The sequence below is a fragment of the Penicillium hordei genome, assembly GCF_028827395.1.
Source record: "Penicillium hordei strain IBT 12815 chromosome Unknown utg000001l_segment0_segment0, whole genome shotgun sequence".
NCBI classification, from domain to species: Eukaryota; Fungi; Ascomycota; class Eurotiomycetes; order Eurotiales; family Aspergillaceae; genus Penicillium; species Penicillium hordei.
The window spans coordinates 4,987,622-5,015,172 of NW_026623142.1; the positions used below are offsets into that span (position 1 = coordinate 4,987,622).

The 27,551-nt window shown below is 46.3% G+C and overlaps 15 protein-coding genes across 15 annotated transcripts; 7 read left to right on the top strand and 8 right to left on the bottom strand.

Annotated features, from left to right (window-relative positions):
• Positions 1-275: 275 nt before the first annotated feature.
• Positions 276-1,054, top strand: N7537_001886 (uncharacterized protein; the record flags this gene model as incomplete). Its single annotated transcript, XM_056892944.1, has 2 exons — positions 276-317; positions 359-1,054. 2 exons carry the CDS (start codon positions 276-278, stop codon positions 1,052-1,054), a joined length of 738 nt encoding a protein of 245 aa, XP_056757939.1.
• Positions 1,055-1,927: 873 nt separating this feature from the next.
• On the top strand, positions 1,928-2,176 carry N7537_001887 (cytochrome P450; the record flags this gene model as incomplete). The annotated part of the gene is made up of 1 exon (XM_056892945.1): positions 1,928-2,176. The coding sequence occupies one exon, from the start codon at positions 1,928-1,930 to the stop codon at positions 2,174-2,176; it is 249 nt and encodes an 82-aa protein (XP_056757940.1).
• Positions 2,177-2,518: 342 nt separating this feature from the next.
• On the bottom strand, positions 2,519-4,380 carry N7537_001888 (uncharacterized protein; the record flags this gene model as incomplete). The annotated part of the gene is made up of 2 exons (XM_056892946.1): positions 2,519-2,970; positions 3,021-4,380. 2 exons carry the CDS (start codon positions 4,378-4,380, stop codon positions 2,519-2,521), a joined length of 1,812 nt encoding a protein of 603 aa, XP_056757941.1.
• Positions 4,381-4,647: 267 nt separating this feature from the next.
• Positions 4,648-5,195, top strand: N7537_001889 (uncharacterized protein; the record flags this gene model as incomplete). The annotated part of the gene is made up of 2 exons (XM_056892947.1): positions 4,648-4,727; positions 4,790-5,195. The coding sequence occupies 2 exons, from the start codon at positions 4,648-4,650 to the stop codon at positions 5,193-5,195; spliced, it is 486 nt and encodes a 161-aa protein (XP_056757942.1).
• Positions 5,196-6,052: 857 nt separating this feature from the next.
• Positions 6,053-6,987, bottom strand: N7537_001890 (aromatic alcohol reductase; the record flags this gene model as incomplete). The annotated part of the gene is made up of 2 exons (XM_056892948.1): positions 6,053-6,904; positions 6,958-6,987. 2 exons carry the CDS (start codon positions 6,985-6,987, stop codon positions 6,053-6,055), a joined length of 882 nt encoding a protein of 293 aa, XP_056757943.1.
• A 552-nt stretch (positions 6,988-7,539) lies between these two features.
• Positions 7,540-8,891, bottom strand: N7537_001891 (RBR family RING finger protein; the record flags this gene model as incomplete). Its single annotated transcript, XM_056892949.1, has 6 exons — positions 7,540-7,864; positions 7,942-8,104; positions 8,126-8,205; positions 8,231-8,559; positions 8,601-8,774; positions 8,829-8,891. 6 exons carry the CDS (start codon positions 8,889-8,891, stop codon positions 7,540-7,542), a joined length of 1,134 nt encoding a protein of 377 aa, XP_056757944.1.
• Positions 8,892-9,475: 584 nt separating this feature from the next.
• On the bottom strand, positions 9,476-10,755 carry N7537_001892 (uncharacterized protein; the record flags this gene model as incomplete). The annotated part of the gene is made up of 3 exons (XM_056892950.1): positions 9,476-9,513; positions 9,574-10,139; positions 10,196-10,755. The coding sequence occupies 3 exons, from the start codon at positions 10,753-10,755 to the stop codon at positions 9,476-9,478; spliced, it is 1,164 nt and encodes a 387-aa protein (XP_056757945.1).
• Positions 10,756-11,463: 708 nt separating this feature from the next.
• N7537_001893 (argininosuccinate synthase) lies at positions 11,464-13,160 on the top strand (the record flags this gene model as incomplete). The annotated part of the gene is made up of 8 exons (XM_056892951.1): positions 11,464-11,478; positions 11,602-11,644; positions 11,703-11,744; positions 11,800-11,820; positions 11,875-12,071; positions 12,125-12,693; positions 12,749-12,824; positions 12,873-13,160. The coding sequence occupies 8 exons, from the start codon at positions 11,464-11,466 to the stop codon at positions 13,158-13,160; spliced, it is 1,251 nt and encodes a 416-aa protein (XP_056757946.1).
• A 360-nt stretch (positions 13,161-13,520) lies between these two features.
• Positions 13,521-15,149, bottom strand: N7537_001894 (putative salicylate hydroxylase; the record flags this gene model as incomplete). Its single annotated transcript, XM_056892952.1, has 7 exons — positions 13,521-13,558; positions 13,606-13,934; positions 13,991-14,729; positions 14,777-14,834; positions 14,890-14,966; positions 15,040-15,044; positions 15,103-15,149. The coding sequence occupies 7 exons, from the start codon at positions 15,147-15,149 to the stop codon at positions 13,521-13,523; spliced, it is 1,293 nt and encodes a 430-aa protein (XP_056757947.1).
• A 3,435-nt stretch (positions 15,150-18,584) lies between these two features.
• Positions 18,585-19,514, bottom strand: N7537_001895 (uncharacterized protein; the record flags this gene model as incomplete). Its single annotated transcript, XM_056892953.1, has 1 exon — positions 18,585-19,514. The coding sequence occupies one exon, from the start codon at positions 19,512-19,514 to the stop codon at positions 18,585-18,587; it is 930 nt and encodes a 309-aa protein (XP_056757948.1).
• A 752-nt stretch (positions 19,515-20,266) lies between these two features.
• Positions 20,267-21,327, bottom strand: N7537_001896 (oxidase ustYa family protein; the record flags this gene model as incomplete). The annotated part of the gene is made up of 3 exons (XM_056892954.1): positions 20,267-20,344; positions 20,405-20,997; positions 21,165-21,327. The coding sequence occupies 3 exons, from the start codon at positions 21,325-21,327 to the stop codon at positions 20,267-20,269; spliced, it is 834 nt and encodes a 277-aa protein (XP_056757949.1).
• Positions 21,328-21,543: 216 nt separating this feature from the next.
• On the top strand, positions 21,544-22,392 carry N7537_001897 (uncharacterized protein; the record flags this gene model as incomplete). Its single annotated transcript, XM_056892955.1, has 2 exons — positions 21,544-22,068; positions 22,144-22,392. 2 exons carry the CDS (start codon positions 21,544-21,546, stop codon positions 22,390-22,392), a joined length of 774 nt encoding a protein of 257 aa, XP_056757950.1.
• A 293-nt stretch (positions 22,393-22,685) lies between these two features.
• N7537_001898 (uncharacterized protein) lies at positions 22,686-23,205 on the bottom strand (the record flags this gene model as incomplete). The annotated part of the gene is made up of 2 exons (XM_056892956.1): positions 22,686-23,080; positions 23,136-23,205. 2 exons carry the CDS (start codon positions 23,203-23,205, stop codon positions 22,686-22,688), a joined length of 465 nt encoding a protein of 154 aa, XP_056757951.1.
• A 1,610-nt stretch (positions 23,206-24,815) lies between these two features.
• On the top strand, positions 24,816-25,860 carry N7537_001899 (oxidase ustYa family protein; the record flags this gene model as incomplete). The annotated part of the gene is made up of 3 exons (XM_056892957.1): positions 24,816-24,844; positions 25,002-25,647; positions 25,810-25,860. The coding sequence occupies 3 exons, from the start codon at positions 24,816-24,818 to the stop codon at positions 25,858-25,860; spliced, it is 726 nt and encodes a 241-aa protein (XP_056757952.1).
• A 261-nt stretch (positions 25,861-26,121) lies between these two features.
• N7537_001900 (GNAT family N-acetyltransferase) lies at positions 26,122-26,750 on the top strand (the record flags this gene model as incomplete). Its single annotated transcript, XM_056892958.1, has 2 exons — positions 26,122-26,677; positions 26,719-26,750. The coding sequence occupies 2 exons, from the start codon at positions 26,122-26,124 to the stop codon at positions 26,748-26,750; spliced, it is 588 nt and encodes a 195-aa protein (XP_056757953.1).
• Positions 26,751-27,551: the final 801 nt, after the last annotated feature.

The window sequence follows — 27,551 nt, forward strand, 5'->3', positions numbered from 1 at the left end:
TGGTTTACACGGTTGTTTTTGAGTGATCTGATTAATTTTCGCCAATAACGAGGCATTTTCTGACCTACGGAGGTTACCAAGTTGATAGCTTTGGTGCTGCTTCTTAATATCAATATCTAAGTAAGAGCAACAGACTATAGAGGACTAGACACATCTTAGCCATCATAATTACATAGTCCTCAATATATGTAGATAGATTCTACTAGTAGTAGCCTTTTCTGTAAATACGATACAAATTAATATCTTATAATCCTTTCTACTTTATACTCTTCATTATGACTTCACTTATAAAGGAAGATCTAGCAAACATAGCCAACGTTTTTGATCTTCCAAAAACCATTCCACCCCACTTTGCAAGAGTACGATTGGGAGACACAGAGCAATACTGAGAAACTCGGGAGACGCAGCCCTGTCACCGGGAGAAACGGCATCATCAGCTAAATATATCACCTCGGGTGATAGCGACGAGGACCTCCTCGGTGAAAGCTCAAACGACGATATCGCTGAAACCAGCGAAGAAGAGACTGAGACCCGGCATGCGTGTACATCTTGTACGGAAGAGTATCCACTGTCGAATATTTTCCAAACGGAATGTGCCCACAACTATTGCCGCGAATTTATTCTGCGCCTTTCTGAAAATTCCCCTACGAACGAATCCTTGTATCCTCCTCGATGTTGCCGCCAGCCAATTCGTGCCCCTACCGCCGTCGAGGATATGATAGGCATTGAGATGACGAAGAGATCCAAAGAACGGAAGACCGAAACCAGCGCCTCTGAGAGAACTTATCGCTCGAACAAAACCTGCGCTCGCTATATCCCGCCACATAACATCCGTCGCGGGGTGGGAATCTGTCAGTTCTGTACGGCTCGAACGTGCGCCGGTTGCAAAAAGCAGGGACACAGAGGTGATTGCAACTACGAGGATACCAATAAGCAGAGAATTGCTCGTGATGATGCGAAGGCCAATAATGAGAGGGCCAATGATGTGTTGCTGGAAGAACTAGCAAAGAAAAAGAAGTGGCAACGATGCCCGAATTGCTCTAGAATGATATAGCGTGTGTCTGGCTGCATGCATATACGATAGGCTGAATGTTGCCCCCATAAGCTCCAGAAACCATGAAGACTGACCACGTCTACTAGCTGTCTGTGTAAAAGGGATCTCTGTTATAAATGTGGGAAAACATTGTGGTTCTGCAAATGTTAGTCTTACTGTCAATTAAGACTCTATCCAATATATGGATAACAGTCTGAAGGCCATGCGGCAGGGGAACCGAGGGTTGACGTGAGTAGAAAGATGGATGATATCAGGTATGAGTATAGGAGATTGAAGAATTATTCACCGGTTTAATTTGTTTTAATTGCCTTGATATGCTGTGTTAGTGACTTAGGCTCATATCCATAGCTTACATCTGTGATGAGCTGGCAATTCTGATAGCCAAAATTAGAGTCAATTAAACAGAATATGAGCGCTGCTTTTCAGATAAAAGAAGGGTAAAACATGTGATATCTATATATATGAAAGGGATATATTCCTATAACCACTCACGATGCGAAGTGTAGCCTTACTTGGTCCTCCGGGCAATACTCCAAGCTCGCGATATTTCTAGATCAGGCAATATCTAGGGTATATAGGATGACCTTTTCGGTATCCTAGTCACAGGACTTAGCACGTTACACAAGATTGAAATATGGATTATGCATTTCGATTCTCTCAGTACTCATCGTTTTGCTCAGTTCTCCTCTGTCCTAGTCTTCTTTATCAACTTCATCAACTTCATCAACTTCATCAGTTTTTATCTGTTCACTCGTCCCCGCTTCATCCTCACAACCGCTCTTCCGGCTCCAACATTGCGTAGATAACCTTGATGTACATGAATCGCCACCCATCTCTGGCCATGGCATGTTTTATGGCGTTGCATCCACCTATATGGCTTCGCGCAGCGTTGGCGATCACATTAACTACTACGTGCACCACACCAACATCAATTTCCGGCTTCCTACGAGCCCGGATATGCCAATCCTGATGGCGCCCGCGGGAACTGGAATAGCTCCGATGCGCGCTTCCTGTAAGAGCGTGCTGTTATCGCCGAGACTGAGCCTCGCCTCGGCAATCCTGTTCTATGGATGCAGCGACCCAAACAAGGACTTCATTTACAAAGACAAGTTGCGGTCCTAGGAGGATAAGAAAAGTGTAACTGTCAAGCCAACCTTCAGTAGACTGCTCGATGGTTCCATTCCACGATGTGCAAGATGTCACTTGGGAAAACGGGGAAGAAGTTGCGCTTCTCTTCCGCTCTGGAGGTAATATATTTTTACGCGGTAGCGTAGTACGGTTGGGGCAATCTGTAGCAGAGTTTATAAGAATATTTATATGGAGCAGAAGAACAAGAACGATGAAGAGGCGGAGTGGTGGCTGGAAATCGTGAAAACCAATGGATATGTGAGTGATGTTTATTAGTGTTGTATCTGTTGTTCATGCCTTCCCACCTTCGCTGCTATTTATTTGAGAAATCGCACATCATGTCTTTTGTCTTTTTGCTGGCCTGTTACGTCCAGATTCTCCATCATTTTCAAATTCTTTCTTCCAAGAGCCATCTTTAACCTTAATATCGTTCCCATGTAACCCAACACCATAAGCATGCTTCATACCAGCCAGACATATCTCCCTTCGCTCATTGAAATCGAACATTGGCTTTGGATATGTGTGTTCAAAGTCCTCGGACCCAGAGGAACCGCCATCTCCAGTGATCCTGCACCCCCATTTCTTCTGATCTGCAATGGGTGCTTTCCAGGGCTCGTATATATACTTTTTGTCAAACTTGCCTAGTTCGGGGCAATATCTTCTGATAAGGGAGCCTTCTGGGTCCCATTTCTTTCCGAACGCAATAGGCGAGTAGCAGCGGTAAAATTGAGCGAAAAATGCCGTGCAGGAGAGCCACATCCAGTTTCCCACATTGCAAGCGACTTCGTCTACCGTCATTTTGTTAGCCCCCGTAGGAATCGTTTGGATGAAGACTCACGATCAATCAACAATTCTTCAAAAACCTCTGCACCCCGCTCCCATGATACATAACACCCGCCTCGAGTCAGAAAGCAGGCAACGCTGTGTCTTCCTAGATGATGGATCCAGCCCTCTTGCTTCAGCTGGCGCATCAAAGCATCGATCCATGGAAATCCGGTGCGACCTTCCTTCCACCGTTGAAACCATTCCTCCGCTTCTTGCGAGTCCACATCGTAGGACCCGTCGATTAGCCCATCTTGATTGGGAGGGTTTGTTTGAAGATGCCAGTCGATGAATCTAGCAACCTCGTTTCCATATGTATGCGAGAATGACTGCCCAAGAGGTGCCTGGGCGGCGAAGTACATATCGCGGAAGAGCAGCTGACCAGGAAGATTGGTAGGCACAGTTGAGACTGGCTTTTTGGCCTTACGCTGTTTCTCCAGAACCCCTTGAACATCCCACCAAAACTTCCGCACGGACAGCGAACCGAAATGAAGATGGGGGGATAATAATGTGGTTGACTGGGGCTCGAAATCGGCTGGCGATGTATTCGGCTTTTCGAACCTGCCGATATAACCCTCATTTTTGATACAATCTCCTAGTATTCTCAATGCTTCTTGCTCGCCTCCTCGATGAGGCGTTGTCGCTTGGGAAAGATCAATGCCGATGTCTTGCCAGGGAACAGCAAAGTCCCTTGTGGGACCCATGAGATCAGAATATTGTTCATCTTTCTTGGTACGGTGTTCCGCATTCAAGTCTGGCTGATTATCAATGGAGTCTCGTTTGAGACTGCTCAAGTCCATACGTTCCTCATCCCAAGGATTGGGAATGCTTTTAGGGGGACCTAGTGGCTTCTCCGGGTTGCCATTGTTGATTTTCACGGCAGCCTTTTCCAGTTGGGTGATGCTCATTGTTGGTTTGCCATTATTTTTCCGGACAATTTCATCGGGGTCAAACAGAGTCCGACCCATCTTAACAATCACCTCGACACCAGCCTTCCGGGCCAACTGCATAATTTCATTATCTCGGTCTCGAGCATACGCATCTGTGTCCTTTTCAAAAACGAGATGTGTCACACCCCAATGTTCCCAGAGTTTGGGAAGAACAGTCTCTGGTCCCTCGCGCACAACGTGGAGCTTTTGTTTCGGATTGAGCTTTGTATATGCATTGGACAAATCACTTTGGCATTCAAGCAGAAACTTCCACCTGTTGGGTCCGACTCGTGCTTTATAAACGTAATGCTGGTCCCATGTCCAAATTGGAATAAAGACCGATGGGTTCAAGGACAGAGCGGCATGTAAAGCTGGGGAATCATGAAGCCTCAAGTCGGTTCTATGCCAGTACAGGACCACTGGGTTTGAGGCAGCTCTAGTTTCCATGTTTCTAGTAATTGGTTAGCCTTTCTGGGCGCATTAAACCGACAAATGCTGATGGGAAAAAGAAATGTGGGAATGCGGGACAGAAAAAAAAAAGCAACAAAAGCCTGTTAATGCAGCCCATTACAAAATATGCAAGGTCTCTGCCAGACCTACATACCAGATTTCCTCTGCCACTTCTTTACGTATATCTTCATCCCCGCCGTATCTTCATCTTTAGTGCCTATATCGTTGTATCTACTGTGTTCACATTCCTCAACTTCAATAGATATGCTCCTGATCGATGAGCTAAAGATGACGGATTACCAAAAACCTTATACCGTGAAGCTTAATCTTCACCTTTATTCTTCGTTAGAGGATCTCACAGCTGTTGAGGCCAGACTTTCAGATATAGATGATTCAAATAACCCAGACCTCGAGTCGAGTGTTTTAAGGCACTCCCGGACGATACAATTGAAGTTATCAAGTCCTCGGCTAGCGTTATACGTAGGACTGCAAAAGAACAGAAGGAACTTCCTATTGAGGTGGTGAAATGCCTGCGTTTTATAGATGTCCCACCACCTATTGCGGAAAATTTATCTTTGAGCTCTACTCGGCAGATATTCAATCATAACACTCGATGTATGATTATAAAGCTCTTGACTAGGGCCTATGAGGTAGCTTCACGCAGTCTAGTTATAGAAGTGATATATGTGGTACGCGATATAGGACTGTATAGGTCGATCTCTATAGTAGGGTCTTATAGCGTCCGAGATAGTCCCTATATAACCTGTTATAGGTCGCGATATAAAATGGCCGACCGTTACGGTCGAAGTTAGAGAGTCACTCGGAAAGCTAAAAGCTAATACGGTATAGTGGATCGTAAACTCGTAGGGCTAAGTTAAGCTTGTAGTTATTATATCAATCAGTCGGAAACCCTAAAGATCAAATCTAAGACAATTTTCCTAGGCCCAGGATCCTTATAAAGCGCGGCGATCCCACTTATATGATAGTTTATTATCACGAACGGACAAAATCCGACGCTCCTATTATCACCACCCCTATAGAACCTTTACTTATTAAGTTTGGGGAGATATTCTATCGCTAACTTGTTCCCCTAGAGTATGATATCGAAATCCCACTTGATCAGTTAGGAAATATCTTATGGCACGTCTAGATAGAGCATGGCTATAAGTCCACCGATCCTAGAGTATGGAGATTTTTCGGTTTTACTATTCTTAGCTCTATTAGCTTTGGTTGTTCGTTTATGGTACTATACGCTAACCTATCTACTCCGAGAAGTAGATGCCCAAAAAGAGACGGCTGTCACGCAGTTCAACAATTTCTACGAATTCGAGTTTTTCCGAGCATCTGATGTTCATAACGTCAAAGGTACGATGATGATGATGATGATGATGATGATGATGATGATGATGATGATGATGATGATGATGATGATGATGATGATGATGATGATGTTCTCATTAACCCGATGTAGCCCGCTATTACAAACGTCAAAGGTAAGGGACTCGATGAATACTTCTACGGAGTCATCTAACCGGTGACGTCATTGGATGTCAAGCGCCATATTAATATGATTCTTACGAAAACTAGGTATAGTTATCTTGAATTGGTGCTATGTGCTCAATGTGCATGGAACATCTGAGATTATTGAAGTAATAACCAAAAGAGCATTTCACTGGGGGATAAGACCGCGGATTTCCTCCTTAGACAGAATCTTCAGGCCAAACAAATCGTTAGAAACCTTCTCAGAGTCGAAGAGAGTACCAAATCCTTCACCAAAGATAGCCCGCAAAATGAACTTAGTAGCAAAGATCCCCGGATTGGGGGCCGGCTTGGCCAGTTCTGCAAAGGCCTCCTGTTCCAGGTCTGTGGTCTTAACAATATTCGTCTCAATGCTCTTGCCAGACAACTCTAGCAGCTCATTCTGTGTGATTCTAGCTTCATTGATATAAATTGTGGAGTTCTTAGTGGTTTCCAGGTTGTTGATGATTCCAACAACTCCCCTGCCGATGCCGGCGACAGTCGTTGCGCTAAAGAGGCGATCACCGCCATCATATAGTGTAGCCGGACCAGCAAAGTTGAGCACGAAGCCCTTCTCAAGACCCCAGTCAAGGAAAGGACCGGTAATGAGCAGCGAGTAGCTGAGCCCAGATTGCTGGGCGACGTTCTTGAGATGTTCCTGAACGCCAATCTTATCGCCAAAGACAGGCAATTTGGCAGTGTGGGGATTTGTGGTGTCGCAGCCGTATTCCGAAGGGATAAACCGCTTAACACCTGTTGCCACTGCTGCATCGATTAAGCGCAGATGGATGGGCTTGGGAACTGCGCCGACATTTAAAGTGCTGACTACAGCATCCTGGCCGGTCAGAGCAGCCTTGAGCGAGTCGAGGGACTCATAGTCCACCTGTGCGACGTGGGCACGGGAATCAAAGGTCTTATCGCTACCCTGTCGAGTGAGGATAGTCACGTCAAAGCCTGCGTCGAGCAGCTCCTTGAGCACTGCAGGGCCGAGATTCCCGCTAGCCTGGGGATCATGTTAGCGAACGAAAATGTATGAGGGTGATTGGGCTGACATACTCCGGCAAGGGCAACCTTGATGTTTGCCATGTTGAAGTTGAAATATAAATGTGGGAGGCAATCACAGAGTTGGCTTTTCGAGTGATAATTGTAGGGCTGGATGCAGTATTTGAAACAATGAACAGAGTGAGTGTTAGATGTCTAATTCGAAGGCCTCTGATGGAGGGGCTATGGCTCTTTATAACTCCATGATACCGAGGCATATTCGCACGCAATATTATTATAAAATGAGCGATTACAGAGCCATCGTACTACGTGATACTACATGATTGAGAACGATTTCAAAGGCATTGATTGCGCTATCAATGGATGACGGGATTAAATCCGAAATTATATAAGCTTACGAATCAATACCCCTTCCCGAGGTTCCCGGGAGGACTCCAGGCTATACTATTGGCTTACCCACCTCGAATTCCGCTCTTGGTTATCAATCAAATTCACCTAAAAATATCTCGAGTAGTTTAACTTGATAACAAATCCTCCGAATCCCCACGCTTGCGATGGTTAGTTAGTTTAAATATGTAATCCCCTTGACTGAATAATTAATACACCATTTCACGCCTCCTTCTGGCACCCCTTCAATCAGAACCTATGTATCCGACAGGAATTGCAGGCTTGGAGCCCACAATGCCTGAATTCGAAAATGTAATCGGGCATCAAGCCGCCACATTCCTCGCATTCGGCAGAGATCCCGAGCTTTTTCCACGCCCCATCATGATAGCAATCATGCTGCTCAATTAAGAACTGAGCTGCTCGCTGAACAATCTGTGGTACAGGAGGAGTGGGCTGGTTCCGAGCCGCAATCAGCTTTGCTCGCTCTTGAAGCATGGCCTCATCCCAATGAGCACATTCGCACTGCTCCCATGGTGTAGAGCAAACGTAACAAAATTCATGTCGGCAACGGCATCTAGATAAATGATCGTGTATTAGCATGTGTAGCCATAATGTCAAAAAGTTTTCAGGTCCACGGGAGAAAGTTCTTACGTGAGATGGTTGCAGCCGCTACGAAGCTCAACAAGATGACTGCAATTCAAGCATCTTTGCCATCCTTTCGCTTTTCCGAGTTTTAGGACCTCTACGCGGTCATCAACACGTTCTCCCTGATGAGTGACCTTCTTGCGGAGGATACAACTTTGTCGATTGCATACTCTGCAAGTTCCAATTGTACCACCGACATGTGATGGGAGAATGTACCGAGAACAAGCCGGATCTGAGCAATAAGTATGACGCTTTATCTCCATGCTCAATCTTCTTTTCCTCAAATCTTGCCCACAGGTCAGCATCGATGATACCCCGCGCAGCTTCCAATGGCAAAGGTAGCCGGCAACAACGAGGTGGAAACAAGCTTTCGTCGGCTAGTGAATTTTGCAGGAGGTGGGTGACACATCCTTGGCAGTAAACATGTGAGCAACTGTTCCGAATCATACCGGACCCGGGATAACTTTCCGAGCAGGCAACGCACTCCCGCAAGACATCAGAAGGAGGCACCGTCACAGGAGTCGTAGTATACACTCGCTTGCGAGTTTGAGTCTGAACATCTGAGTTGAGAATCAAGCCCGATGTGCCACGAGATTGTTGCAGTTGAGGTTCTTGTGGTTGACCCTGTACTGTGGTTGAGGAGGTGCGCGGCCGGCAGGTCGTACATGAGCTGCCGGCGCTTCATTTACCTCGCGATCATGGATGTCTTGAAGAATGGCGGCCTGATCGAGACGTGATTTTCTCGAAATCCGTAGGGCCGCTCGAAGGTCCTGTTGGGCCCTCATTCGTCCTCGAAGCTCGGCTCCCGAGTGTAAAAGAGCAAGTTTCTCATCACGAACCTATGCTCTTCCATCATTTTCATCCCGATCTAGTGATCTCAAAGCCTCTTCAACCTCCTGTAGGGAAGTTTGTAATACAAGATCCGCTGTCTCAAGGTCCGTTGCGTTGGGATCCATAGTGACGATATTGATATCAAAGCTAGAGTAGGGAGAACGGGTTCTTGGGTTTTGTATGTTGAGGACAATGTTAACTAAGATGTAATGAGAGACTTGCATTGGATGGAAAAGGAGTGGAAGAGACGAGCCATGGAACCACACTTGACTCTCGGCCCCGGGAGTAGCGTGCAGTAATAAGTGCACGGGAACATGAGGAGTCGAATTTTTGGGAAAGAACGAGGGATCAGAAAGGGAAAGCGGCACTTGGAAAACGCTTGGAGGGAAGGAAGAAATAGAGGAGAGCAATGAAGAAGTTGGCTGGATCTGGAACACAGGCCTGATCTTCAGAGCCCTACATCATGTGAGTGAAATCATGAAAGATAATGAGATGTAATTAACACATATTCTAGCTACAGTATTTAACATTGTCTGTGAGGCCATTGAGAACAAGACAGACTATTTTGAGCCCAACAAAGTTCATGTCATCATTCTTCTTTTGCTTGGTGCAATTCCTTGGACCTGGTCACCACTAAAATGTAAGTGGATAATGTACTTGGGTAGAAATAGCTTGCGTATTATTGTGATCTCCTAGGAGACATCTTAGTTCAATATTCAAGTGTTTGTTTAATTGCGTCGTAGGTTCCTAGAGTAAGAAGACCATCGGTTAGTGATAGGAACGAAATATAGGACACTGGGTACTCACTTGCAACATCGGGCAGAATGAATTGCTCGTAGCTCAGCCCAGTATGTGTGCTCCACCCGGCAACTCGCTTGACGGGAGCTTCAAGGCGCAAGAATGCACTATCCTGTATCGTAGATGCAACCTCTGCACCCACACCATAGTTGATCATACTCTCATGCACAACAACGGCTCGACCCGTCTTCTTGACACTGTTGATTACAGTTTGTCTATCCCATGGATATATAGTTCGCAGGTCAATAAGTTCGACACTGACACCCGGCATGGTTTTCTCAATGGCGGAAATAGCCGAAGAGCACATGTAAAGAGGTTGTCCATATGAAATGATAGTCAAATCCTCGCCAGGTTTGATGACCTCAGCCTTACTGAGGGGAATGGTGTAGTATTCATTCGGGACATATTCCACGGCTGCACGGTAGAGGATCTTGGGCTCCATAAACACCACCGGATCATTGTGTTCGAAGATAGAAGACAGAAGGAGTCCTTTTGCTTGAGCAGGAGACCGTGGCATGACTACTCGCAAACCGGGAATATGTGCAAAAAGCGACTCTGGGGATTGAGAGTGGTACCTATGCAGTCAATTAGTATGCCAATTTTCTTGGCACTCGGATACAACACAACGTACAGAGCACCGTGTCCAACCGCGCCACACGGCATGCGGATGACGAGACCCCCAACATTAATGCCTGTCGCACCCTCTCGATACCGAAACTTGGCTGCCTCATTGACAATCTGATCGAACGCTGGAAATACGTAGTCGGCGAATTGGATCTCAGCTATAGGCTTCATCCCTTCCGCTGCTGCCCCAATTGCAAACCCCGCAATGCCTTGCTCTGTCAAGGGGGTGTTGAACACTCGATCCGACCCAAATTCGGTTTGGAGGTCCATCGAGCATCGGAAAACACCACCAAATCCAACATCCTCACCAAACACGATAGTTCGATCAGATTTAGATAGTGCTGTCCGTAGTGCCGAGTTAATTGCTTGGTAGAGGTTGAGTCGTTTACTCGTGGCACCTGCTGGGTACTCTGATGTATTTGACAAGGAGGATGAGGTGTGGTGTAAAATTGGAGTCGTTTTGTAGTCAATAGGTAGGTTCAGCTTCGCTGCCGGAGTGGGAGCTCCGGAGTAGAACCGGCGAGGAGCTTGGGCAAGAGATCGCAAAGGAGTTCGTAAGGAAACCATCTCTGGCTAAGATTGTGGGATATGGACAGAATGTAAATACATAAGTTTTCTTCTCCGTAGGGATGATTACCTTTTAAATTTGCTCCTTGTTCATTGTCCGGGGCATGGCGCGGGGAAGCCGCCGCGGATAGCCGAGATGATGCAAACGGGACAAACGAGCCAAACGAGCCCAAACGGGACTTGTGACGAAGTATGATGAATTGGCCAAAACAGTAAATAACTAAACTGAATATTGTATGTTAAAATGAATATTTAGAATACGAAATCATGAAGCCTTCTAGATTGTATCTTACAAAGTATATGCATGCTGATTGCGTACATATCCTCCCTTCTAATGGATCCCGAGATCGGACTGTATCTTTTCTCTAATGTTATCTTCGGATGTAAAAGGCGAAACCGCATTTTTCTCATTCCCTGAATGGGAAACATGGTAAAATTTGAACTTGGAATATTCATAACAAATTTGAAAAGCTTATATATCACTTTGAAGTCCATTGAGCTCATATATCTGTTCTAGGAGTAAGTCGGAGTTGATTCGGACAAAGATTGGAGGGGCAAATAGCTATCTTATCAGGGCTATCAGTTCGGACCCGTGACTTGTTTCCCCGGCCCACCAAAATTGCCATTTTTTCCCAATGACTCAATCTTCCTTTTGTTTTATACACCACGTCTATAAATCTTTTTGAATTTTACATTCAATTCCACACAATGGCACAGGGAAAGGTATGAACTATTGCTTTCGCGCTATAACGCTACAACTCCTTTCTCAGTTCCCAACTTGATTTCCAATTCTATCCCACACCGCCACCCGCTCTCTCCACACTTTCTGACATCTCGATCCCACAGGTTTGCCTCGCCTACTCCGGCGGTCTTGATACCAGCTGCATCTGTATGAATATTACCGGTCAATTCATTCACCAATTGCAGATACTAATACCGAATTACAGTGAAGTACCTTATTGAAGAGGGCTATGAGGTCGTCTGTTTCAGTAAGTCGCGATTTAATACCATGTCAATCAAGATCAAGTACTAATATGAACATAGTGGCCGATGTCGGTCAGGAAGGTAATTCAATTCCATCGACATATCATCCGACACCACTCTAATAACTATTCGCAGAGGACTTCGAGGCTGCCCGCGAGAAGGCTTTGAAGATTGGTGCCCTCAAGTGCGAGATTGTTGACATCCGCCGCGAGTTCATTGAGGAGCTTTGCTTCCCTGCCATTGCTTGCAATGCCGTTTACGAGAACGTCTACCTGCTCGGTACCTCCCTGGCTCGCCCCGTTATCGCCCGTGCCCAGATCGATGTCGCCAAGGTACGCTTTACTTCTCCGCCAGCAGAAAAGATATCATACTGACCCAAATTTAGCGCGAGGGCTGCTTCGCTGTCTCCCACGGCTGCACCGGTAAGGGTAACGACCAGGTCCGCTTCGAGCTTGCCTTCTACGCCCTCCAGCCTGACATCAAGGTCATTGCCCCGTGGCGCGACCCCGTCTTCTACGAGCGCTTCAAGGGCCGTCAGGACCTGCTCGACTACGCCGAGGAGAAGGGCATCCCCGTCACCTCCACTAAGTCTAAGCCTTGGTCTATGGATGAGAACCTTGCCCACTGCTCTTACGAGGCCGGCATCCTGGAGGACCCCGACACCACTCCTCCCGCCGACATGTGGAAGCTGACTCAGGACCCGCTGACCGCCCCCGATCAGCCTGAGGACTTCACTCTTTACTTCGAGAAGGGTGTCCCCGTCAAGCTCGAGTACACTGAGGCTGGCAAGCAGAAGACTGTTACCGACTCCGTCGAGCTCTTCCTCACCGCTAACGCCATTGCCCGCCGTCACGGTGTTGGCCGTATCGATATCGTCGAGAACCGTTTCATCGGTATTAAGTCCCGCGGCTGCTACGAGACCCCCGGTCTCACCTGCCTGCGCTCCGCACACCTGTGAGTATTGTATTGCGAAATCGAAACGGTGGTGGCATAACTAACCTTTGTCCAGTGACCTTGAGGGTCTTGTCATGGACCGTGAAGTCCGTGCCCTGCGCGATTCCTTCGTCACCTACAACTACTCCAAGGTAAGCATGGTATCTCCGGTATCCAATTCTCTGATCTAACATATATAGCTCCTGTACAACGGCATGTACTTCTCCCCCGAGCGCGAATTCCTCGAGTCCTCTATCACCGCTTCCCAGAAGTCCGTCAACGGCCAGGTCCGCTGCCGCGCCTACAAGGGCACCGTTTCCATCCTCGGTCGCTCCTCCGAGACAGAGAAGCTCTACGACATGAGCGAGTCTTCCATGGATGAGATTGGTGACTTCTCCCCCGCCGAGACCACTGGCTTCATCAACGTGTCTGCCATTCGTCTCAAGAAGTACGGTCAGATGAAGGCCGCCGCTGGCGAGAGACTGTAAATTGTGTTACAGGAGTATGACATATCTTCAATTTTGAATGATTGGAATGCCAAATGTTGACCGTCCCTGGCTTCCTCGGGCCAACATGTCAAGTCTCCCTGTCCAATGTTCCACCGATGCATAATGGATGGTGTTGGGCTTGAATGACTGTATAATGAACTAGAGAGAAAAAAAAATGAACAATATGGGAATTGGTATTAAAAATGCAATGTCTTGGATGAATTGAATGATTCAATCTTCATTATGTCCACAATGAAGTGAAGTATTTGCATTTCTAAAGATATATATACTCTTGAGTCTACTCGCTAGATGGTAACAATAAATGAGATATGAACAGGAGATGCATCGTATCGACAACGCCTACAGATTCGCATTGGCCGTGATCTGCCCTTGATCCTCTGCCCGCAAGTTAGCACATGACCACCAGAAATATAAGGGAACATACCATTCCAAGTATCCAACGCTGCCTTCTCTGCATCCCAACCCCAAAGAAACTCTTGTGTCCTACGATCCGACCACTTATCGGGGTTATTTCCGCTGACCGAAGCCTTGAACTGCGCATCTCGGGCAATTTGCTCAGGTCCATCTGGCAAATGTAACGTAATCCGATTCTCCGATCCGGACTGCTGCACTGTCTCAGCACGCTTCTTCCGGGACTTTTCATAAACACTCAATGCATGCGGAATCTCCTCGCGCGATGAGATAGCGGACAAGACGACACCAAGCGCGGCCGCATCTTCAACAGCCTGGGCAGCACCTTGGGCAACATATGGACTAAACCAACGTGATTAGTCTTGAAGCCAACCAGCCAAAATTCCATGAGCACCTACAGCATGGGATGACACGCATCACCGATCAAAGCGACGGATCCCCGGATCCACGTCCTCAATGGATAATGCAGACACAACTTCCACTCTAAAACTTCATTATCATCGACTAGATCAATAAGTTTTCGCACCCTACTATCCCACCCATCATAGTTGTCAACCATAGCCTGCTTAGAACCCTTCGTGGTCCAAGACTCCTCAACGCCATGGCCATCGGGATGAAGCAAGACAACATTGTACAGCTCATGCTTGCGCACAGGGTAGGCGATAATATGGCGCTCAGGACCAAGCCAACGAGTCGCCTGCGGCTCGTCAATGAGCTTCTTCAATTCAGAATCCTCCTCCATAACGTGTCGAGGAAGCATAATGCGGTACGCCGCGTCACCAGTGGCAACTGCTTTAATAGTTGAGTCTTCGAGCAGGTGATCACGGATGGTGGACTTTATTCCGTCTGCACCGATTACCACGTCGCCGCGGATGATTTCGCCGTTGGCTAGGCTAATACTTGCTGGGCTGAACTTCACGTCTGTGACGGGCGAGTTCTCGCGCAGCTCAACGTTGGGCAGGGCCAAAGCCCTGTCAATGATAGCGTTGTGCAGGTCTGCGCGGTGAATAACGACTTGCTGGCCGAATGTCTTATTCACTGGCATTGTGCCGAGGAGTTTGCCGTCGTCCCATCTTCGGACGTGAATGTGTTCTAGGGCTACGTCTTGGGCGTGAATTAGGTCCGAGACGCCCCATCCTGATACCGGTCAGCATGGGTTTTTTCTTCGCGTAAGGCAGACTCACGGTCGAATAAACGCAACATGTTTGGGGACACTTGAATTCCAGCTCCCACTTCCATGAGCTATTATGAGTGATTAGTCTTGCTTGAGATAGCATGGATCTTCAACGACACATACCTTTGGCGCAGCTTCAAGGACAATGACATGGTGTCCTCGAAGACCTAGTGTGAGGGCTGCTGCCATACCGCCGATGCCTGGTTCGATTATTGTTAAGACAACCCTTTTCTCGAGCCAATGCAGTTTCATCAGTGTTCAGAAACAACATACCAGCACTACAAAACATTAGTATACCACTTTCGCATCTCTAACCATGCATAATGGAAAACATACCCGACAACAATCACCTCTAAAGGCACATTTGCGCGTGGGACCTCCATCTTGACTTCCGTTATGGGATGGGATTGTTATATCATAGAGACATAGACTTCGAATGACGAGCTTTTGGCTGGCAATCCCGGCCTTGAAGTACCCAAGAAATTACCACGTGTGTACTCGTTCAAGGGATTGCCGTTCCACCCGTCCTTATAGACCCTATTTCGGGGAAAGAAAAGATGAAATTGGCCCGATGCCGAAAAAAAAATTTACACAATTTCTCATTCCGAGCTGCTTTAGCGCCTGCACTGATCCACAGCTTACCCCGTCAGCTTATTTGACCAGAGGAATTGGAATGGAGACATCATTTTCCTAAAACATCTGGATTCTTCAATGCGACGGTACTCTGCGGCACCCTGTGGGGCTACCGGGGTTCCCCAAGTTCCCCCAGCATTGCTTAACTACCGAATTTGCCGATTGAAACGTAGAGTCCATATCATTACGGTGTTACAGATGATATGTTCTTTGACATCAGCCCAGCTCAATAACTGTAAATGTAAAAAAAAAGCACATACTAATATTATCTGGCTTTGGGGCGTGCCTGGTAATCCCGATCGCCTGTTCGTTGCCGACTGTTCGGCCCAGAATTAGCCAATGGGGGCAGTGCTATGCTAAATCCCCGGCTCTTTAGGAGCCCTCCATCTGCCGACCACAGTCAGACCATCCCATTTTATTCGGTTTCGTGACTTCGATCATTACGACAGCTGTTTTGGCTACGCATGTTGCATATTGATGGGATTGACGGCAGATAATCGGATTGGGCATTGCCGATTGACCATTGCTTTTGATTCAACGGTTCGGTGAGTACCTTACTGATTTATTCAGTAGACTATTAAAGCTCGCGGAACTGATACAGTTCGTCATCCGAGCAACTGTCGTTTCAGAGGACTGCTCATCATTCCATGCTGGGGACAAAATTGCAATGCTTTATACACGCATTCTTCGCCAGGTGGTGATGATGTTAGCAAAACTACTATAATTACGTTGCCAAGAGACCGCACAGCTCTATCTCTTCAAAAGTACCTTACATGGATGTTGATTTCCAGATTTCTATAACATGCGGATATATAGACAGGATAATGTCTGCCGGGTGGGGCCTTTCCTATCTGGGCTGCCGCCACTTTATGAGGGCGCTTAGGCTCAGGATCAGTGAGCATGCTCAAGTTCGGTCACGTATATAATAACTAATCCGCGACTTGCTCAGTGAGTGCTCAGTGATACCTTAGTAACGCTCAGTAAGTACCCCTGATTTGTATAACTCAATCTAGACCTTACCCAATAGAGACAAGCCCCACAGGGCCATTTATTCTATAATGGTTAGTACGTTGACGATATTTAGGCTGCGCTCGTTTTCTAGAGGATCCCTTGCCCCTAAAATAATGCGTAATGTCTGTCAGGCGCGAAAAAGACGGCGAAGGCCATCCGATTAGGGATAGTCTAATCAAACTTCCCTGTCTTTTTTCAGTACGGCGGCCGACTCTATTACGAAATAAGGCTAGTAGTGTCAAAGATGATCCTATTCCTATAGCATAGCTACGTAAGATATCACCCAGAGCTTAGTCATAGGTATATGATAGTGCCGTCACAAGTAGACCTCAAGAAAGCCCACCCGGCCCACAGCCCAATCCAACCCAATCCACCAAATGGGCTGGGTTTTGGGCCTATGCTTCGGGCCCATTGATAGGCTATGGGCCCGGAATGAAAGCCCATAGGTTTAATAGGGGCCAATTATGGGCCCCTATTATGAACTAAACAATACAAATATGCCAATTTATCGTAGGTATATAATTAATGTATTTTTCCTGGTTTTCTTAGGTATTTAAATTACTGTTACTATAGAGAAGGTAGTGATTCTAAACCAACTATCATGTAGATTGATCAATCATAATATATATATCTCTTTATTCTAATACTCACCTAGGTACGAATTCGTGGACCACGGGTCAAATTGGATCTTTTTAGGGTGATTTTATATGAAATCTAGTATCATTATACTAAAATAAGTATAATATCTACTTAATTCCTACTTCTTACTATAATAATACAATAAACTTAAATTCCTCGAAGTATACCCTTAGGCCCGAATTAAAGCTTTTAAATCGGAGATAAAATTAAAAATAGCTTTATAACCGCCGGTTTAGTACTATTTATATGTAACTAAGTAATCTTAAAGCTTAATATCTAGCTTCGAACCCCGAACCTCCCTCTAAGCTAGGGTAGTAATTAGGACCCTAAAACCATATTAAACTATATCTAGTTATAAAATTAAGTATCGTTAATTAAAGCATTACTTCGTATAAGATTAAGGAGCCCTCTAAGTCCTCTTAATTCCGCTATAAACTAGATTTTAAAGATATACTAGATCACTATATAATCCGCCGCCTTTCTTAAGAAAGAAGTAAGCGAATTATACGCCGCTAATAAGAAGTAGAAGTAAAAGCGTACTAGATCCCGGAGGTAGATACCCGCTAAAGAAGGCCTCTTAGTACTAGAAGCTTCTTAATTGATTACTAGGCTCGTAGAAGTAGATAAAGCACCCTATACCGGTGCCGGAATATATAGAGAACCGGTTTTAGAACCACGTACGCGGCCTATACTAAGGTATAGTGGGTGTAAAGGAACCGGGCATAAATTCAATAGATGCCTAGCTAGATAGATGATTTTAGTATATTTAATTTTATGGAGTTATGGTTGAGATAAATATATTTAAATTCAATAGGTTGGGTGGGGTGGCCGGCTCGCATGTGAAATACGTTATTTAAAGAGAGTATAGTAATAAAAGAATTAAGGCCGTTAGAAGGCCTGAAAAATAAATAAATAAATAAAATAAAGCTATTAGAAGGCTTAGAATTAAAGGAATAGATAACTCTTAAAGCTAGGAAAATATAGACTTTAAGAACAAGGGTGTATATCGAATACTAAGTCCAAATATATAGTAGAAACCAGGTATTATACCGGAAATATCATATGATATTAGGTACTAGGCATACCACATGAAAGTGTATATTATAGTTAGTCATCGATGTCCGCATAGATTGTTGAAAAAGCTTGTTTTGTCAATTTAGGTAGTTAGAGTCTTCAACATTGGTCATCTATACCATACATTGTTCGTACACCAGCTTTCTGTCAATAAGCTTACTACTAGTAAACCTTTAATTAGATGCGTTAAGGAAGGCCAGCATATCACAGCAGTCACTATTGATGACGGATGCTCGTCAACTACCCAGAATTGGTTTTCTGGAAGGGTAACTACTTGGGCTTCATGGTCGTCACCGCGTCCAGGCCGGAGTTGAACCCACCCCCCAGGTTCTCTAGTGCGTCCCCACTCTCTAGTACGTCCCTACTCTCCAGCTTGTCCCTGCTGACTGTTGAGAATAGCCGGTCTGATTTATCTTCCAAAAATACTAAGATCCAATGGATGCTTATATGTTGACGAATCCTCATTCCGGATCCACAGGGAAACCACCATGTTCCAGATATGGATTTGGCTCTCCGTCAAGCTTTGCACAGGTCCCATATATCCTCAAGGTCCGAATCAAATCATTCCCATCTTTCTTTTGATCCGCCAACATATCATTGCAATGTAAGGTATGAGGAAAAACAATCGCCTGGGAGAGCACATAAGCGCCATCCTGTCTATTCTGCTGATTCCTGTTCACGGCTCGAGCTAACAACCGCCAGAAATACAGGCAATGCGCCTGGTGCCAGTCATGCGTTGCCCAGATCTCAGGCATTTCACTGAGAGTATCTGCGTCTTGGGAAACAGCCTTCTGGCCCTCTGCATCCGCATACCAGTTAAAGACACCCGCCATGTGGAATGGTGCGAAACGGGAACTTTCTGATTGTACATCGGCGGCTAGATCGGACTCGTAGCATGCGGGTGGGATCCAGCAGTAGATCATCACGTCGAAGATACAACCCCTGGCCTTGGCTTCAGCGTTAGAAGTGCCGCATTCTATTGGAAGACCTTGGTTGGAGAGTTTCGCCGCTGGGGGCCAAATTGTCGTGGGGGTACTGTTTTGTGCGTGGCCCTCGGGATGGTTATCGGGCTCATGATCATGATGATGGTTATCGTGATCCTCGTTGGTGGTGTCGTTAGAAGTGACCAGCAACCCCAAGCCAACGATCAGGAGAAAAGCGACAAGTCCAATAAGGTATAAACGGCATATTTCCCAAACCGGGCGCATACGGTTCGATACGCAATGGCGGGCCCTAATTCCTGCCAGATACTTTTCATCGTCCTCGAACGGTCCGTTACGACGAGCTAGATCTTCCAGGTCAACGTCTGGTGATCTGTCGGCAAGTTCGAGTTCAATTGAGCTGTTGGATTGAGAGTCATGGTGCCCGATGAGAGGATGGCCAGCTTCCATAGTGCTGATGCTTCTTCCCTATGGCCAAATGCAAGTCGAATACGTGATGAGGATGTGGGTGCTCTCGAACTAGGCCGCCAGGCAAAGGGCAAGAGAAAGAAAATGAGACTAAGTCTTTAAAATCAGATTACAAGTACCCTGGGCATAATGTGCGATTCATTTCTAAAGTTCTTTGGCATTTTTCCCCCTCTCCGGGGTCCACCGTGAATATGCGCCCCCATCTTATATGATACGGTACGCTGTTGTATATACCGTATTATAGCATAGGTCCACAGGTCTTCGTAACAAAACACCAGAGGATAGCACATGTACTTCCGTGGGATGGATGATCCTTCGGAATCGTCGGAGGTGTTGATTGAAGCATGTTGCATTGCATTGCATGGCTGCCTATTACACTGCATTGATCAGCGGTGGAGGATCACACGCTGTCCTTGGATCAAGAGGTTGGGTGCCGTATGAAATCATTTTCTCGGACCAACAACTATAGAGAATCTCGAGGTCCTGTTCCACGAGGATACTACACATGACTTGGTCCAGCACTCGGGGCTACGGGGGCTGCGGTGAGATTCGGCCCCCCAGCAAAAGAATATCCCTCGCTTAGGCAGTATTGTGACTGGCACTAATTTACAATGTGCAGGTAATTGAGAATCAGTTTGTTTCAATACTACAATCATAGACCTGCATCTATCCCAGCTAACCATTGCGAAGGCCCCACTCTTCGGCTCGGAGCATCTCGCTGCAAGCCCCCGAAACTATAGAATTTCCGTTCCCAAATCGCCATCATCGGGATGGTTGTCATACCACTGGAAAATGGTTTTGAATTTGTGGTTCTGGTTGACGTGTCAGTAAATAAGTTTCCTTGTTATCCTCAATGAAGTTGAAAGTCTTACCATGATAAGAGGCTCGAAATCTGCTGGTCGTCGGAGGGCCCCGAAAACTTCAATAGGGACAGAGTGATCATCGTGGTATTTCAAAATAGCGCCAAAGTCACGACACTTGTGGTTTATGCTAAAATCGGGGAAGGCATTTTGCTGGGCATCGATCCATGTATGAGGGTAGACGTCCACATTGGCGGTGCACATCAGATTCTGCAACAGCATATACACGCAGTGGCTGACATGAAGGCGATGATATTCATTGTTTGTATCTGAATCAGCGTAATAGTAGTCGTAGTTATCTTTGAGATGCATGCGAAGACGATTAAGGCAATGGATCTGGTGGAAGACGTCGATACGGCCAATGTAGGCTTCTTTTCCAAATCCGAAAGACTCGGGAAATTTGGCCGCGCGAGCTGGATCCTTGCCATGGGCAGAGATGTATTCGTGACTGATAGGCACTGGTCTTTGACTTTCGATTCGGGCCCAGGCAGCGTCAACTTCCGGTGAAGGAGGCTGGCGGAAGATGGAGAGCGGCTCGGCTTCGAGAAAAGTGCCATTCAATCTTGTCGAAGTGAGGGGAATATCAATCTCATCAAACAACGGCGCTGTCAAGAGTTAACTTCAGTTCTCTTCTCTTCCTTTGTTTGGGGTCTACTACATGGTTCTGACGTCTTTCTGAGAAGATTATTCCTCTGCTGGGACTCTTGAGGGGGAAGATGCATGGATATCATTGCCATAGTAAAGAGCCAAAGCGACAGAAGAAAGAATAGACCATTCAGGATCATGCCGTACCGCTGCCTTTTACTAGGCCAAGCATCGATATCAACCCCTAACGAATCAGGTGCCTCCAGTGAGCCCTGCTCTTTGTAGTTGTCTGGCTCATTGTTGACGGAGGTGTACTGCCATCGGCGAAAAGAGTCTCCCATGAAAAACATATTGGGTAGAGATTGCAAAGAGGAGTGTTACCTTTCGGAGCGTGTGCGGATCATTGTTATATCCTCGCACTAGAGGCGGGGTCCATGCTTAGGCCATCCCTGTGTGCGTAATCAGACCTGATAAATCCGACTCTGTGGGCACTTAAAAGGCATGCAAGTCTCCCTGTGAGTATTTCAGCTGTTCTTTCTCTGGTCTGAAGATTTTGGCTTGTAATCATGGCAATTACATACGGCATGCTAGGCAGTCACTCTATATTACAGCGGAATTGGCTCCTAATCACTTTATCTACGGGATTCCTGGTCATACTCACCTCAACTACCCTTTTATTCGGTATTCAGTATGGGCGTTTGACATCTTTCACCAACCCGCATCCGCCCTCGCACCCATCCTTGAACCCACCATCTGAGATATGGGATGTTCATCATGTTCCAAACCCGCCACCAGTCTTCACTCCCATGCTTTTCAGGGAAATATCCCATAGCAACTCCTTCAATTCAGCAGAAGAAGCCGCCCAGGACCCGTCCTGGTCACAACTGTTGACCCATGGTGGTGGCTTTCTTCATGTTCAAGAATCGGACGGCGAGGTTCACGGCTATGGTGTAAGCATGTTTCACCAGCTTCATTGCCTGATGATGATTCGCGACATGCTTCTTGGAAAGCCCATGTCACACGCACATGAGGCATCGGACTGGTCAAATGACAGTATGCATTGGCTGCATTGTTTGGACTACCTGGCGCAGGTCAGTATAATGAATACCGTTTAGCCCTCTCGCGATTTTCTCTTCTCTTTGACTGATCCATGATTCTTCTTAAAGGGTGTTCTGTGCGCCGCAGACGACACGATCGAAAGGCCAACTTTTACAAGAGATTTTGAAGGAAAACTAGTTAAGGGAATTGATGGTATGAACCACACTCATCAATGTCGGAACTCTAAAGCATTGAGAGATGCGGTCGAGCTATCAGAAGAAACCCCTAGAAGGGCGGAGCTATTGGGCGCAACGACCGTTTTCAAGATGGAAGGCATGGACAGTGAAGGAAAGCCATGGGTTGTCAGTGAAAGCTGAGGGTCATATGTACTTGGGGAATCAGGAGAAATATTCAATTCTTTAGGCTTCGCTGAATGCTATAAGATCTTCACTGATTCGTGGAAGGTTGCGAATGATACAGTCTAGACCTACAGTATTAATCAATTTTGTAGCAGCTCAAATTACCAACAATTCAGGAAGTAATGATTGATTTTGTCCTCCAAAGACATATCTAGGTACATTATATCTTCTGAGATAGGATTCTGATTGCTGATGCCCTTGTTGAAGCTCCCTTGGCTCCATAAAGTAATATAGTGCTCAGTCTCCGTCTCTCACTTGGAGTTGACATACAACAACTCATCTGGAGAAGCCTCTCGCTTGGAATTGACGTACATCAACTCATCCGGAGAAGCCTCTCGCTTAGAATTGACATACAACAACTCATCTGGAGAAGCCTCTCGCTTAGAATTGACATACAACAACTCATCCGGAGAAGCCTCTCGCTTGGAATTGACGTACATCAACTCATCAGGAGAAGCCTCTCGCTTGGAATTGACGTACATCAACTCATCAGGAGAAGCCTCTCGCTTAGAATTGACATACAACAACTCATCCGGAGAAGCCTCTCGCTTGGAATTGACGTACATCAACTCCTCAGGAGAAGCCTCTCGCTTGGAGTTGACATACATCAACTCATCTGGCTCGGGGTCACGGCTCGCAAGAAGGGCTTTTGATCCTCGGTCATTAGCCTAGCAACTTATGGAGTTTATAAGGTAACATACCGCCATGAGGTGCCGCATTGGCAAGTCCACAGATGAGGAGGCACACTTTGAGGAGTGCCTGGGTATGCATGATCTGGATAATTGTTCAAGTTTGAATCTGTAATAGTTTGAATCTCGATTGGATGAAAGTTCTGGTAAATGAGAAAAGAGTAGCAACTTGCTTCAAGTAATTGATATATGCGATTCTATGTATTTTAACCTTAGAGCCCGCTAAGATTTTTAGGCTAGACAGTCAGCACAAACATAACGAGCTTTGACCACCTTCGGCCTCGTCACGTTGCAGCTGCTGGTACTCCTCACTCATTTCTTTCAGAATTCTAATCCCTGTATCCGCTGAATGTAACTGCACATGGAGGGCGGACTGAATTAAATTCCGTCTGCGTCCGGGGTCATATCGCAGGTTCTATGCGCCTTAGCCCCCCCCCCTTGAAAATAAGATGTCGGTCTCCATCAGCAGTATATCCACGTGCCAATAGCGCAAAAGGTCGATGGGATCATGACGCGTCACCGACCATTTCTTTAACTTGTGTGCCGCATTTTCCGCCTTTGGGCTTCTTCGATGCCAAAATGGTGGTGTACTGATTTAATGAATTAGCAGGAGGTGCATCTGTATTACTTCTTTTGGAACACAAGGTAGGAAAGGATAATGAAGCGCTAGACTTGTCTATATTCTTTACACATCCCGGTGTCTGCTTCCTGTTTTTCTGGCTCTGGTAGACCCGAAGCGTCCCTTGACAGTTATCTTGGGTGCTATTTGATATATCTAGGTAGTTTCAGCAATGACTATATTCAATCCTTTGAAAATGCCGCGCCTATTTACGTCCTGCGTTCGTAGAAATGAATTATCCGATTTAAGTATGATGATCTGTTTGAGCTCCTAGGGGCCAATGACGGAGTATGATTCTCTGGGTAACCAAAGCTTCAACTAGAATTTGACCCCGCTCAGAATGGCGAGACGGAAGGGAAGAGATAACAATGGCCGATTGTCTAATACCTGTATTGAAGCCGTGAAGATCTTGCTTGAAGCGGGTTTAGATGGGTTACATTCACCAGTTCACCGACATCCAAGAGGCCAGTCACGATGGTTCAGAAAGGTAGATCCATGTGCACTTCCATCCGTTCCACTTCCTGCTATCACATCAGGTTTTCCCAAGGCGGCTAGAGGTGGGGAACGCATAAATAATTCTGTGATTCTGTCGACGATAATGCACCCGCTGAGCGGATATCTTCCCGACTAGTACCATTAGCATCAAATTCAGCTCAGCCAGCTAATCATGCAGGAAAATGGGTATGAGGTCATAAAACTAGACTCGGGTTACCAATGTTGTTGTGATCTCTTACCATACCTTGTCATCCTCTGACACTGTAAGGCAATGACGGTTTTGCTGTAATGTGAATCGCAACTATGTACTTTTATAGGACTAGACCTGCTAGTTTTACTGGAGCCAATAGGTTGAACCGAGAAAACGGGTACAGGGTTCATCAACGACAACAGTATTCCAACTCAACCTCATCCCCAAGCACAAAAATGACCATGTCCCAACCCCTGATAAACTCTCATGAACATGTTAGCTGCTCCGAGGAACCCATTCCGAACGGATCAGATGAAGAGGAAGAGGAACTTTTTTTACCAAAGAATAGAGGACCACCCAGTTCAACCAAGTCAGGAAGACCACAATCATGCCTTTTGATACTCCTCATCTTGAATTGTGTGGTCCTATTTTGCTCCATTGTGACTTTGTCTGTTGCATTTATCCTATATCGACCTAACAAGCAAACCGAGAGAACTGAGAGAAATTGGTTGTTGAAACAAACGTCCTACTTCTGTGAGTGACGTAAATTTCTTCTATGTATAGTCTAGTGTAGGTTGCTAACCTGTCGAACTCCCGCAAAAGCATCGATTCTGGATCAAGTAGACATACCACTCAAGCCTGTCCAGGTTGAAGGAGATTTCTTCGCACCCGACCACAACCTGTCCATCTATCGCCAGCTGCCAAGCCCTCATGTCGATGCAGCTTGGGATCGCATTTCAACGCTTGGACAGGTATTCCTCACCACAGAGGAGGTCGTAAAACTGGGCAAAGACCCAACCATGACTGTCCGAGATAATGATCACCCGGAGATGCATATCGGTCTGGTGAACGCTTTTCACGAGATTCATTGCTTGAACGTGCTACGTCAAAACCTCCACCGCGATTACTATTGGCCTGATGGTATAAATTCCCCATTTCATTGGGTTCATCTCTACCACTGCCTGCACCTGATTCTTCAGTCTCTTACCTGCAACGCCAATACGGATCTTGTCACTTACAACTGGGTGGAGACGCGATCCGAGCCTGTGTGGGACTACGCCATCAACCGCGTCTGTCGAGACTTTGACGCTCTGCTTGAATGGCACAATCGAACAACGCGCCCTATTGACGACTATAACTTTCATCGAGTGGGAGGTGAGAAGGAGCGGCCGGCGCCGGACCAGCTAAAGCGAATCGTGGCACATGGGTCAGATTCCCGGGTAAGCATTAAGACAGATCCTGCAATTTTGGGGTCCTTTGATGCTTGGTATTAGATAGATTCAATCCTGCAGTTTGACACTAGGTGCAAGCGAGCAAAGACCCTAGGTCGATTAAACTGATCCAAAAATTTACAACTGACAAATAATTACACAGTAGCATAGATCTCAAGCAGGCTCTTTAATATGCAGAAAGATATGATGGCCAATCAATAGTATAGAATGGAGAGTGGCAGTAGTCCGCTAGAGCCCGAAACCCCCGCTGTTATGGTAGGAAGACCAGGAGGATAGAAGTTGCCCTTATATTGACCGGCGGTGGGCTATCCCCGCACGGCTGATCAAGGACGGCGTCACATGCCCACGACAACCAAACCCTTGCCCATCAACCCTCTCAGTCTTCAATACTCTCACCCCAAAATACCTCAGTATTAGAACAGCCTTCGTGGTGACTCAACCTCCAACTTCCCACAAGAGAACATGAACACCACCTCATATCCCCTGTCGTACCAAACAGTCGGTCATCTGGGTGACTCAGAATTCAAGCTTCAATCCATATCAACAGACCTGTCACTTCGTCTACCAAGGAATGAGGATATCCCTGTGATTTTGAATATTCTTCAAAACAAAGCAAACTCAGAATTCGACAAGTCCATCTCCGAAGCCACATCTGAAGAGCTCGAGGGAATCGCTCGACGATGGACATCCCTCCCTCAACCACTCACCTATCTGAACTTTTTAATTTGGCATCGCGACACGCCTATCGGAATCGCTGGCCTGGGTTGGATCGGTGCGACCGATGGAGATGAAGCTGAAAGTAACCTATCCCGAGCTGGCGCAGCGGGCGTGATCCTTGAGCCGGTCGCGCGAGGCAAAGGGTATGCCTATGAAGCACTGCGGATGGTTTTTGATTATGGGCTTTATGGATTGGGCCTCGTGGAGATTCGAGTCGGCAGTCATTCTGGGAACGTGCCGATGAAAAGGCTGATGGAGCAGAGTTTTGGCTTAGAGGCAGAATGGAACAGTGGGGATGATAGTGTGGATGAGTTTGGGAATGATCTTTTGTGGCTGGTTAAGGCGGACAGTTGGCCGAGCTTGAGAAGGCATGATCAACATCGAGTCTAGGTTTATAACTTATTTGAGACTTTTCATTCTTGGTGATCGCTCTCAATCCTCTAGAAATTCAATAGAGCAAGAGGGTAAGTTTTTATTAGCTATCTAGGCTTTTAAAAATGGAGATATCAGCTCTATTGCTCTTGCTGCGCGCACTTTGAATGTCCCGCGTACAACTCTCCGCCGCCGCCTAAGCGGTGTTCAAGAGCGCGCGATTTCTCGCGCTAATTCACATAAATTGACGGAAACTGAGGAGGAATATCTTCAAAAATGGATTCTCTCTATGGATTCTCGTGGATTAGCCCCCCGCCCTTCTACCGTACGAGAAATAGCGAATCTTCTCGAAAAGCGCGGAACCACCCCGGTTCTTTCGGTCGGTGAAAATTGGGTTACAAACTTTGTAAAACGGTATCCTCTTGTTTCGTCCCGGTTCTTAAAACAATATAACTACGAGCGTGCGAAATACGAGGACCCGAAAGTTATTAGAAGTGGTTTAATCTTATTAAAGAAACTGTCCTTCGATTTAGAATCGACCCCGATGACGTTTATAACTTTGATAAAACCGGTTTCGCGATAGGGCTAATAGTAACCGCGAAGATTATTATAAGAAGCGAATACTACGGCCGGAGATTACTTTTACAACCTAGAAATGGTAAGTAGGTAATAGTTATCGAGTATACGGATGCTTCTAGATAGGCGCTTCCTCCGTACGTGATTTTAAAGGCAAAAAATCATATTGATAAACTTGATTTCCTCGAAGCGTACCCCCTTGTATGAATGGAGGCTTTTAAATCCGA